This window comes from Emys orbicularis, chromosome 2 (assembly GCF_028017835.1).
Source record: "Emys orbicularis isolate rEmyOrb1 chromosome 2, rEmyOrb1.hap1, whole genome shotgun sequence".
Taxonomy (NCBI): Eukaryota; Metazoa; Chordata; order Testudines; family Emydidae; genus Emys; species Emys orbicularis.
The window spans coordinates 277,313,763-277,327,446 of record NC_088684.1 but is presented as its reverse complement, the minus strand read 5'-3'; the positions used below and the strand labels follow the sequence as shown (position 1 = coordinate 277,327,446).

The window sequence follows — 13,684 nt, the reverse complement described above, 5'->3', positions numbered from 1 at the left end:
CCAATGAAAGTCAATATAAACATTCTCACTGATTTCAATAAGCTTTCTATCAAGTCTAGAAATAACACTTATAAAGCAGCTTTCATTTAAAAAAAAGTCTCAAAGGAATCATATTTCTCCCATCACCCACTTCTGGGTGGAAAGTTTCAGATATACTGCAGAGAGCAACACTACACAAGGAGATCAGTACAGAAAGTGTAACACTACACAACTGAAACTACAGGGAAAGGTTTCATATGCACAACTTAGTTGTCTGAATTGGAATTTAGCCAGAATGTAAGAGTTAACCTCCAGGATCCTTTATATATTACAATATTAGTCTTGTCTTTATCAGAGCCTCGGTTTTGTGTTCCAAATGAAAGACAGCATATTCAACTTCTCAGGGTTCTGTTCCTGACCTTGCACCACTCAGAACACCATACTCAGACACTGATTCAATACTGACACAGATGGAAGAGTCCCACCAATTTATTTATTAACATCACTTCCTGGGTCCTTTCCTGGGTCTCTTCAATCTAAGGGTAGTCTACTATCCGATCCGGCGGGTAGTAATCGATCTATCGGGGATCGATTTCTCTGCCATCGACTCCGGAACTACACCACGGCGAGAGGCGGAAGCGGAGTCGACAAGGGAGTGGCGGCCGTCGATCCCGCGCCGCGAGGACGCGAAGTAAGTGATTCTAAGTCGATCTAAGATACTTTGACTTCAGCTACGCTATTCTTGTAGCTGAAGTTGCGTATCTTAGATCCATCCCCCACCCCCCAGTGTAGACCAGGCCTAAGAGCTGACCTTGTTCAGCTTATACTTTATTATTTACTATTTGTATTAGAAATGCACCTTAAGATGCCAAGTGAGATCAGGGTTCACTGAGTTAGGTGCTGTACAAGCACATAGTAAGATTCTCTGCCTCAAAAATCAAGACAGATAAAAGTTGGAGGAAAGAAAGCATTATCATCCCCATTTTACAGATGGAGAATGAAGTCAGAGAGACTGACTGACATCGCCAGGGAGACTATAGCAGCACTGGAAGCTGAACCTCAGATCTCCCGAGTCCCAGTGGGCAGGATGGGAGAAAAAGAGACGCAAGCACTTTGAAATCCCCAATGGAAACCATTCTTCGCACTCATGATAGGTTGGAAGAACAATGTAGGACTTTTCCACACAAAAAAAGTATATTAAAGTTAATGTTTAAAATCAAATTTACACAAGTTAAGAAGGAAGGTACTGTACATCTGGGCTCAGGCTTGAGTTATGAGGGATTACAAGTGTCAGTTACAAGGTTCATAAGATATATACATAGTACATAACCAGCATAGACCCAGATTGGGGTGCAGGAGTTTTTAAAACATCAGTGGATAAGTGATCTCGGGTACACCACTCACAGAATGTATTTAGAGTCCAAGTCAGTATTGGTGTAGTGAAATAAATACTTGGGGGTAGGGGTGGGGTGCGTCCCTTGGTTTGTCAGGGAAGGAAGGAAGTGGGTTATTTCCCTGACCGGCGTTCTCAATTACTCGACCTGGTACTGACGGTGTCCCATGATGTGCTCCGTGTTACTACATCCTCAACTGCTCTACAACTCCACTTGACACAGATGAGCATAAGCATATTGGTTGCTCTAAACCATCTTTGTATTTCCCCAATCTGAAAGGCTACTGGAGGTCATTCTAGACTTTGTTGTAATTCAAAGGAGTCTCAGAGCAGCTCCATTTCATTTGGCTTGAACAATCCCAAAGGGCTCCACAGCTGGGGACTGCTAGAGGGCAGCATGCTCTGGCCATGCCATGCCTTCTCTGCAAGCCAGAGATTCAGCCGTGCCAGAGGAGTACCCAGCTGACTGTTAAGGAAGCTGTACAGACCATTTGTGTCATTGACATAGTGCAAAGTGGCCAGAGCAGTGCCCAGGATCTGATCCTTTTAATTATCAGCATTGAAGTTCTAAGAAATGGAAATACAAACAAACCAGAACTATCAAAGAAGCAACAGAAGTCTTCTGAAGAGCTCCTGACAGACCAGCAGACAGAGGAATTTTGGTATGTTCTGCAACTTTATGAGTTAAAGTGGCAATATGAATCAGGATCCTATCCTTAAAGTTCAATGAATATATAAGCAAGATTTCATTCTCTCTAAATTAGACTGGAAGTATGCTGTCAAATATTTTCTCTACATTGTTACCTCTATATCTGAGCTTCTCCTATGACTTTACACTGGAGGCTGAGACCAAATTCATTGACTCATTTAAATTCATTGAAGTCAATAGAGAAACACGAGGAATGAATTTGACTTTCAAACACTGTCAGACTCATGAAAAGGGGAAGGGTAATATTTGTTCAAGATAAGGGGGAAGAAAATTGTAAGCATCAATTATTGAATGCTTAAAAAGCTTGTTACACAAGTTCTTATATATGCTTTACAATCTTTTTATTTTTTGTTTTTGCTTCACTATAACTACATTATACTAGCAATCATCCACCTAACCAACCACAATGAGACATTAATAGCCACACCACACACAGCTGGAATGAAGATTCTGCTGTGTAAGGAAACAAGGGTGAGGGTAACTCCTTCTTCAAGAACGTAACTCACAGTAGTGTAGTACTCTAGCACAACGGTAGCATTATACATACTCAACCAACGTACTAGCGCTCCCCACTGAAATCATAGGCCTTACACTAGTCTTTTTTGCCCAAAATTTGTTACCAATGGGATCAGCAGTGATAATTTTTTTTAAATTAACAAAGCAAATAAGATTCCTCCACCTAAAGTATCATTTAAGCCTACTGAGTTAATTTAAAAAGGTATTATTGAGAGGCTTACATTTAATTATGTTAAGATCAGAATTCTTTAAGATTAAGGATTACTCTTTGCCATTCTCCCACAAGTGGGATAATCTTTCCACAACGGTGACCCTAGATCAAAAGGCAGCATTAAATTTGCCTCCCAAGTCACACACATTTGTATTTTATTATTTAATATTTATATTATAATAGCACCCAGAGGCCCTTAACAGGACTTCATTGTGCTGGGTGCTGCACAAACACATTCAAAGACATAATCTGCCCCTGAGAATTTACAATCAAATGTCACCAAAAGCCCTTACTTGTGTAAATTCATGTATCATGTTAAAAAGCAAGCAAGAGAGAGACACATTTAAAAACTCATATGTTAGAAGAAACTGACCTGGTGACCTATATCAATCTTTGTGAAACTGAAGGTACTAAGGTGGTTGTTTGCTCCTCTCACAGCTGGTTCTATCGTTTCTCTGAAAAGTTTCTCAATAAACTGGCAAATAAAAGGCCACAAGTGTTTTACAGTCTGAGGAGAAAGAAATAAAGATTGTATTGAACAGTTAAAAACATACATATTTGTATTGTTTCAACATGCGTCAACGGAGAAAGTCTTCAAAGCAAAAGATTTTTTTAAATATAATACAACTCTTCTCTCTGCCATTTGCCAAGAGAGCCCTCACTTCTGCATTTCTTACCACATGGAAAAGCCTTCTTGGACCAGTGTCTCAATTCTCCATCTATTTTCATATCTTGTTTAAGAACTTTTTTGCCCATTACTATACATATTAATTTATCTATTCTAATATTTACTATTACTAAAATATTGTTCTGGGATACACTTTGAATGAAAGACCCTACACCAACTGAAGGTGCACTGTTCTGTGTTTTATTTTATTTTATACACATGGAACTTCAATGTTCTGTTCACTTATAAAACAAATACAAAATTGGTTGATTTGTATATGGTACATTAGGACACGAGCAAAGCGAAAAGGTAAATTTATGCTTAGAATCTGCAGTTGACTGTCCATAAGTCTGATTTAAATTATTTTAATGCAGATTGAAATGGATCACTCTGTTCAAGAATGGCAGATCATGATTTAGTACTATTACACTGGCATCACAATTATCAACTAAAGAAAGATTGGCCCTTGGTTTACACAAACTGTATTTAGTGTGTGGGGTACAGATCTGTACATTGATCAACTGCCAAAACATCAAATGTAAAAGGACAATAAATATTTTATCCTCAAGTCCATCAGCTATCTGGAAGAACATCTTACCTTATTTAGCCATTCTGCCCTTTCTGTATCTGGAAAATGAACCTAAGGAGAAAGGAAAAGAAAAAAAAAAGCAATTACTACAAGCACACTTAATTAATGAAAATACAATGTAAAAATGACAAGTAGATATGGTACTATAAGGATCAATAAATTTAATATCTGGAACTGGTACAAAGAACCACTAATTATCCAGGACCCAAGATTCATAATAAGAATGTATAAACGTGGTTAAATAGTTGAAGTAAATGTCAATTAAAAAATTGTAAACCAGGTAAATACACACTCATGTATACTCCATAGTACAGGTGTGTAGGAAGTATTGTTTTAGCACAGTGTAAATGATAGTGTGAGACCAATAAATACAACAGTCAAGTCCACAGCAAGATTAGTCAATACAACATACCTCTCAGTTTTAAGGACACTGTACAAGGGTAACCTCTCTTTTGGGTATTTTGTGAGAGACCAGAATACTATCTGATGATTTTGAAAAACGACTTGTCTGGTGGTTATTAAGACCTCAAAAAACTGAAGTGAGAAAGAATGAGGTATGCTCCTTGGGAGCAAGAACAATCGTACACAAATCTCAGTTTCTACTTTTGAAAAAGAATTAAGCAACTATGGATGTTAAATACATGCCAGTCATGCTCTGCACTGCTTCCATGAAAAAGGATGGACTGATTTTTTTTAATTTAAGTGATTTTGCAGGTATTTCAAGATATTTAAATAAGATTTTTATTTATATGTTGCTAGTTCTCTACTTTGTTCTCACTTTACAGTCTAAAATTGCCTCTACTCCCTGTTCCTCCCCCCAAGCCTCAGAGGTAGGGAGACTTTGTCTGGGCCAGTAGGGGAAAGAAAAGCGGTGGCCCCTCTAAGGATTGACACACACACACCCCACCACCACCCTCCTCATGGGCACTCTGCCTACTTGTGACCTGGAGGAGTTCTGTGACTGATTGTTTGGCTTGAAGTGTGAAGCTGTCATGCACCAAAGGGGAGGATTTATAAACCCTTTCCCCTGCCCCCACTTCCAGGTTACAGATTCCCAGGAACATTAGGGTGACCAGTAAGAATCCCCAGTGGGGACTGACTGGAAGTCACCCCAAGAAGTGTAGCAGAGGCAGCAAGTGTAGCAGAACACATGGGGAAGCAGTGGCCCTGAGGTTGGGACACTTATGCACAGTCAGGCCCAAAGCTTTCCCCTCTTTGTGGCGATGACATGAACCCTGACTGGTTCTCCCTCCTTATGAGGTCCTATGGAAGGGTGTCTAGGTAAGTAGCAATGTAGGATTAGGTAGTATTTATTCTGCTATAAAGTGAAGTTCAGCGCTGTGGGTTCAAATTCCACTAGGAAGTTTTTCAAAGCATGTCCTGAATTTTTAAAAAGTTTGTAAGACGCTTCTGGGGGCCAGAAGAGTAAGGAAACAAATGATGGTGAGTGGAGATGCCAAACACACCACACATGCTGCAATTAAGTGGTGGCAGAAGAGATTGCTCTGATTGCCTCTCTTTTAACTATTGTTATGTGAATGTACATGTGTGGTTTTGATACAAAAAATTATGTAGCTCTGACATTTTTAAAGTTACAAATATTGACCCCAGCGTCAAAGTTTTTGGAATCCCTTTTCTCCAGGAAAAAAAATTCTTTTTTTAATGCACCACTGAAATTTGTCCAGTATAATCATTACACTTAGCAGATATGTACCCTGGAATTACAAACATGGGTAGATTTTTCTGCCTTTTTGTATAAAGATGTTTGTTCTTTAAGTAAATCTCTGAACCTCACTAGGCTTTCACTAAAAGGCTATGTGTTCAATATAGATTTCCTACGTAAAGAATTTAAGTGCATGGAAATTATTAATAATGAATATTTGTGTTCCTCTGTACTAGACTATAATATTTTATTAATGTAGAATTCAATAGATGGGCAATCTAGGCTAACTTAGAGGCAGACGGCTGGGAAATCAAAACTTAAATGTCTCTACAAAGTATCTAGTAGGAATATTCATTTTTGAATTTGCAACAAAAGAAAATAGTACATATGTATATGTTTCATGTTTACACTGAATCAGAACCTATAATTAAACATAAAACTTTCATTCAATATTTGTCTCAAAACCTATGTTCCTTCAGAAGGGTTGAAAGGTATAAGAAAGAAAGAAAGAAAAAAAAAAAAGAAAAAAGGAGGAAGATTTAGGAAGCGGGGGTTAAGTAACTTTTTTTGCCTTCCTTCAAAGCATCTGCTACTGATCACTGCTGATGAAAGATATCAGATTACTGTAGATGGATAAGATAATGCATGTTGCTATTGTTTATCCTAAGTTCCATTCCACATTAAAGTTTGTAAAACGCTGAACAATTCTCCTTTCTACATATCTGCTCTCATATTCCTTCCATAAGTGCTGGAACTAGGGGTGCAGTGGGTGCTGCCGCACCCTCTGGCTTGAAGCGGTTTCCATCATGTACAGGGTTTACAGTTTGGTTCAATTGCTCACAGCATTCCCACTATAAAAATTGTTCCAGCACCCCAGATTCCTTCCTTCATGCTTCTATTTGCCTGAGATACTATGTACTGCTGATGCATCTCCTCTTACAAATGCTTCCTCAAAACACAGTTATTCTGATGTCTATCAGTAATAAACCACTACACCGTTTTATTTAATACCTAGGATTGGGGCAGGGTGTGGTACTACTATGTGGTAAATCAATTTTCTGTGTTTTGTGTTAATTGTACAGTTTGTCCATTTAGACAAGATGTGTAATAGATCCTGGACAAAATTCTGTATTTTTTTGGCTCACACACTGCCTCTTCAGATTCTGTAGCATCTAAGCTATATATAAAATTTTAAAAGTTTCTAGATCTCAAGGTTGCAGCCCTCACCTTTCAAATTGATGCAATGCTATCTTCCTGAGTCTGCAGACCCAGTGACACAATGGTTCCAAGAATTCTTCCACTCCCTATTATTTTCACTGATGTGTTACCTCTAAAATTGGATGTTGACATTTTAAATGGCAGTATTAGCTACTTAAGTGCTGGTCATTTCAGCAGATGGAATAAGGATGAGGGTTTTCATAGAACGGGGATTTGGATCTTCTGCAAGTAAGGGAGAACAAAAACAATGGGGAGTGGAAGGTAGAAGACTAGAAGTAGAAAAAAAGAAAGATAGGGAAGGAAGAGGAACAATTGACAAATAAAAGTGTTCCTAAAGGTAAGCCTAATTTTCCCAGTGAGTGCGGCTTGATATAACGGTAAGGCACTAACCAAATAAATAGGCTAGTCTAGATATTACATACATTTCATATTCCACCCTTGATCTTTGTGGAAGCATCCCATTGACATCCATTATGGATTGAGAGGTGTATGTAATCCTAAATATATACCTTGTCCACAAACCATAATCCAAAATGGAATTTGGTCTGCTCCACATATATGTATGACATCCAGAATTTGGAGCATAAGCTCCTTAATGCCTGGACCATGCCACCTCTGTGTTTTGAACAATGCTAAGCACACAGCTGACATTCAATTAAATTTGAACTTGATATTGCATGTAGCATTTCCATCTCCTATTCCTTCCAGACTCTCTTTGCCTGCCTCTCCCACACCCACTTTCCTCCTGTGCACGTTGCTTCCGAATTATGCAGGATAGCTTTAGATAGGTGGGAAAGATAAACAGGAGAGAGAAAAAGTCAAACGCACAAGATTAAAGTAGTTTATAAATTCTCTCAAATTAAACTAAAATGTGTCTATTAAGCCTTGCTTAAGAGGGTACAATTGTGTGTTCTGACTCAGGTTAATACTTACTTGCCTTACATTCACATGACATACACTTTTGTATATGCCTTACAAAAAAGGGTCTCGTTGTTTTTAATACTTGTACTAACCGTATATAATGTATGGAACTATATAATCCTTTAGATGTCCCTTTACTAATCATAACAAGAACTAAAAGTTAAGCATAAAAAGTATGTAATTTAATTCCATATCTGCACCCTTCAAGATCCTGATCTATCTTTATTATTCTACTCTTAAGTCCTCAAAACATAAAGAATACACTTTTGGTCAAGCAGAGCGACATGTGGCATACATATGGCACCTCTTCTGAATCAACATTTTTTGCATTTTCCCCTATCCCCAGAGTATGAAGGCTATCAACTCTTGAGGGGTCCCAGCCCAAGATGGGCAAGAGTTGAAGCTATAGTTGCATTTTAGACGCTCTACAACTCTGTTTTGGAAGGTCTACACTTCTACATCACACTTTGACCATGTCTACACTACAAACTTTGGTCAATGCAAGTTACATTGGCATAAAGACACCACAGTTACCATATCACTTGTGCAGGTGCATACTTGGCTCCTTGCATTAGCATTGCAAGTACTCATCAGGAGTGCTTACGCTGATGCACAGTGCAATGCACCATGGATACATAACCCAGTGTGCAACTCGCCATCATCTGGAACACTGTCTTTGGGGAAATTTTAGCAAAGCGTGGTGGGGCAAAATGAATATGCACGGGAGACCTGGAGACTTGGAGCACCATGCAACTTTCCCCATCCCATAATGCCACATATGTCCCATAATTTTTGCACCTTTTTAAAAAATCCCACAAAACCACACAGCACTTCTTGCTGTCTGCCATCTCTGACAGAAGCATGGAGCCTGCATAGCTCTGCACTATTTTCATGAGCATTGCAAACACAGGATGAATGATCCTCCATTATTTGCAGAGCCCATAGGAAGAACCACAGCAGCAAGGTACATGACGATTTCATGGAGGACAGACTGCTGTGGGACACAGCAAAAACCAATTCAAGATTATTGATGGCACTTATGGAGCATCTGCAGACGGTGCAGTGCCATTTCTGGGCCTGAAAAACAAACAGCAACTCAGACATGGACAAACTACAGCCCGCGAAGCCTGCCTGGCCCCTGAGCTCCCAGCTGGGGAGCCTAGTCCCCGGCCCTCCCCCGCTATACCCCCTCCCCCGCAGTCACGCCACCGCTCGGGCCGCGCTCTGGCCTGCCACTCCCGCTGGGCAGCGTCGGGGGCGCAGCTGGCTCTGGCTAGGTGTCGTGGCTGTGAGCTCCTGCTGCTGGTAAGGGGGCGGGAAGCGGGGGGGTTGGGTAAGGGAGTGGGGGGTTCTGGGGGACAGTCAGGGAGGAGGGGGCGATTGGATGGGGCGGAGGTTCTGGGGGGGCGGTCAGGGGATGGGGAACAGGGAGGGTTAGGAGTGGGAGTCCCGGGGGGCCTGTCGGGGGCGGGGATGTGGATAGGGGTCTGGAGGGCAGTCAGGGGACAGGGAGTAAGGGGGGTTGGATAAGGGTGTGGGATCCTGGGGGGCAGTTAGGGGCGGGGGGTCCCAGGACGGGGTGGTCAGGGGACGAGGAGCAGAGGGCAGTTGATAGGGAGTGGGAGTCCTGGGGGGGCTGTCAGGGGGCGAGGGTGTGGATAAGAGTCGGGGCAGTCAGGGGACAGGGAGCAGGGGGGTTGGATAGGGGGTTGGGGTCCCAGGAGAGGGCGGTCCGGGGACAAGGAGCAGGGGGGGTTGGGAGTTCTGAGGGGGGCAGTCAGGGGGCGGGAAATGGGAGGGGGCAGGGCCAGGCTGTTTGGGGAGGCACAGCCTTCCCTACCCGGCCCGCCATACAGTTGCACAACCCTGATGTGGCCCTCGGGCCAAAAAGTTTGCCCACCCCTGCACCAACTGATTGGGATTGCATTGTAAATTGCAGGTTTGGGATGACAAGCAGTGGCTGCAGAACTTTCAGATGCAAAAGCCCACATTCCTGGATCTGTGTGCTAAGCTCACCACAACCCTCCAGCACAGAGACTCCAGAATGAGATCTGCACTAACAGTTGCGAAATGACTGGTGATTGCACAGTGGGAGTTTGTAGCGCCGGATTACTACTGTCAATGGGAAATCATTCTGGAGTTGGAAACTCCACAGTGCGGGCCATTGTTTTGCAACTGTGCAGGGCCATTAATTGTCTTCTACTACACAGAACTGTGACCCTTGGTAATGTGCAGGACACAATGGATGGATTTGCAGCTATGGGGTTTCCAAACAGCAGTGGGGTGATAGATGGCACACATGTCCCTGGTTTGACACCAGCCCACCTTGCCATGGAGTACATCAACAGAAAAACTACTTTTTTTACGGTTATGCAAGCTTTGGTGGATCAATGACAACTGGTCAGGGAAGGTGCAGGACGCTCACATCTCTAATAATACAGGACTGTTCAGAAAGCTGCAAGCAGAGACATTCTTTCCCAACCAGTGGATTACCAATGGTGATGTTGAAATGCCAATAGTAATCCTGGGGAGCCACGCCTATCCCTTGCTCATGAAGCCATACACTAGGCACCTCAACAGCACCAAGGAAAGATTCAACTACTGACTCAGCAGCTGCGGAAAGACAGTTGAATATGCTTTCGGTAGACTGAAGCGGCGCTGGTGTGGTTTACTCACAAGATTGGATCTCAGTGAGAAAAAGATCTCAATAGTTACAGCTGCCTGTTCAGTCTTGCATAATACTTGTGAGGGAAAGTTGCCTCAAGTGTCAATGCGGAGTGGCTGTTGGCTGACTTCCAACAACCAGACACATGGGCTATTAGAAGAGCTCCATGTGGAGCCATGCAGCTGAGGGAGGCCTTGAAAGAGTGTAGATACATGCACAGCTAGGGCAACGCAAGGCAACTTACATTGACCTAACTTTGTAGTATAGCCCTGACTTTTATTTTTAGTTACTTTGGGACTAAATGGCCCTGAAGCACCATTGTTCATAAATTGGTAAATAAAGCTTTTTTTTGCTTGAGGCCCCTTAAACATGAATCAGGTGGGCAGAGCTAATTTTAACTTGATAAAGCAGTGCTGTGCCCAATAAGAAGGCTTACCCATTTTCAGTGATTATTTTCACACAGTGCCCCTTATACTGGCTATACAGAAATCCCTGTTCCATTCCACAGCCTGTATCTTTACAATACACACTAGCTCAACTTAAGACTAAGACTTCCTTTCTGCAACAGAAGAGGCACTGACACCAGCTTCTTGTACCTAGACTCTGGGTCTGGCAGCTTTGACAACACAGCATCCACAAAGCAACTCCACTGATGTTCTGTGCTGAGAGAGAGGGCAGCAGGTATCGGAGGCCTGCAGTTAACTCCTATTCAAAGCCTGCCTAGTCAGGCTTTGTGGATGGAGAAAGGGGGATATTAGGGACCTTTAAATACAGAAACAGGAAATGTTTTCCACAATACCATTTTTTTATTGAACTTTTCATGCAAGTTTGATAAGTACAGTCACATTTGCCACTTGGAGACATTTTTAATTATTAAAAAGACAGCAAAGAATAATCCATGTAGAAATACTGTGGCAAATATTACCAACACCCTAAAGACAGTGTTGAACACTAAATCAAATTCAATGTTAATAGTTTCAAAAATGTTTTATTCATATTAAGATGTTTCTTTTCAAAATGCTTAGAGTTATACAGTTCTGCACTTTTTAAAATATACACAAGTCCACATTATCATACAGATACTTGTGCTTAGCCCTGAATAACTGTTGACTGTATTTTTCATTTTCGATGTGCCCTGCACCCTAAACTGCCAGTTCCTGCCAAGTCCTGAATTTACGATGAACTATTTTTTCTGCCATGACCAATTAAAAACTTAAAGCCCCAGAAAAAGGAATGCAACGCCCTGCTGCATATTTGCTGTTAGCATTGTCAAAGCTCACTTCACTATCACCCACAATTAGTAACCACCAGCATGTGGCTACTGGGGGTGGCAAATAACTAAGAATAATGTATGTCAAAAAGGTAGTACATCAGAGAGAGGAACATATTTCCTCTCCTTTAACAATGGAGGTTTCACAAATCTGTACACGTGTCACTAAAAGAAAGCACAAGGCAAAGAAGCTTTGCAAGCAGTGAGGTGTAGCATTCCCCTGGAAACAGTTTTGCGTAACTCACAGCAAGGGAGACATCTCAGATAAACTGCCTGATTTAAAACATGAGCTGCAGTGCGGTGACTGGTTGCCTGCTGATGCTCTATGTCACAAAAAACACCTGGTGCCTTATCTTTCTACCTTTGTCATCAGCCTTATTTAAAACTGTGTATTAGCCGAAACATGTAACATTACATAATTCTCCTACTTTGGAAAACCCAATTATATTTTTCAAGTGGTGCAGACACAAGTATGGTTCTCAGCTACCAGGTCTATTCCGTAAAATTGAAACTACTGTAAGCCAAATATTTTTCAGTGATCTACATAACACTGTTGCTTATCACATCAAAGTAATTAAAGCATTACTAAAATGCTACTAACATCATGGTACCATTTAACAATATTGCTACAGTTAAACGAAGGACTTCTTTAAAGTCAGGATAATAAAAGGTTACAATTATGAAGCATATTCTCTTCTAGAACTTGAAAGATTTGAGAAACTAGTCTACAAATTAATGTCATTAAAGGCTGGACTGGTACACCAGCAGAATCTGAAAACACTTTTCTCTCTAGAAAAGCAAGAAAGTGTTTTCTATACAGGGTACTCACAGCTAAGTAAAACTAGTTGTTAGTTGATCTCATGTGACAATGAGATCTGCCTACTAATGATGATAAATATTTTCTAAGTGGACCAAAACTTGAAAGGTTAGTATAGATTTCTTCAGGAATTAATGAACAGAATCAATATGCACTAATGCTGAATTGTGTTAAAACCCCTATTACGAAAATGCAAAAATTGAAGTTAGTTTCTTCCATTTATGCTGTTCATTTACTTTATGCTCAAAATGAAAGAAAAGAAATGAAACTAGATGGATACATTTCGTCTTTTGGTTCTCATGCACCAACACAATGCAATTGAATTTAGAATCACAACACTGCAGGGAACCGTTCTTAAACAGATTTTCAGTTCAGCTCACAAAAGTCATTCCCTTCATATTAGATTTTGCATATCTCCAATCCTAACCCATCCTGCTTTGCCTGAAAAACCTAAATTTTGAGATGAAACTAAGTGTTCCTTTAAACTATAACTGCCAGGCTAATTTGTTACAGTTTGCTTTAGCCCATGCAGCTTTCATTGTAAACTAATTAGGGGAACTTGAAAGGAAAATAATCCTGGTATGAATACAGAGCTGGAAGCACAGTAAGTGGAGTTTAAATACCAATGTACCAACTGGTTACTGTAGAGCTAGCCAAAGTGAGAAGGAACACTTTGGATTACAAGCGAAAATTCACAAGAGATTTCCTGTTGCCGGGGTGAAAGTAAGGTGGTACGGGCCAGCATGGCATACCATGCCATGGCAGCGCTTTAATGTCATTGCCCCCCCCCAGGCCGCCGACGGGGGGAGGCGACAAAAGGAGCAGATGCCCCGGGGCCAGTGATTTAAAAGGGCCCGGGGCTCCGGCTGCCCCTACTGCAGCAGCGGCCGGAGCCCCGGGCAGCGCAGGCCAGGCAGTGCAGATTGGCTAGCTGGGGGACGCTGACTCCACAGCCCCACCCCTTCTGCCCAAGGTCCCGCCCCTTCTCGGGGGAGGTCAGGGGGACAGAGCCGGCACCCGTACCAGTAAGAATTCAATTTTACTTTCACCTCTGCCTGTTGCCAAC

General features: G+C 41.6%; 1 protein-coding gene across 2 annotated transcripts in view; it reads right to left on the bottom strand.

The window, feature by feature from the left end:
- ESYT2 (extended synaptotagmin 2) overlaps positions 1–13,684 on the bottom strand; it is a 144,357-nt gene that overhangs the window by 98,806 nt on the left and 31,867 nt on the right. For both annotated transcript variants that reach the window (XM_065400105.1, XM_065400106.1), the window contains exons 2-3: positions 4,074–4,115; positions 3,182–3,316 (exon numbers count right to left, since the gene is read on the bottom strand). In XM_065400105.1, the coding sequence (XP_065256177.1) occupies positions 3,182–3,316; positions 4,074–4,115 (177 nt within the window). The remainder of the gene's footprint in view (positions 1–3,181; positions 3,317–4,073; positions 4,116–13,684) is intronic.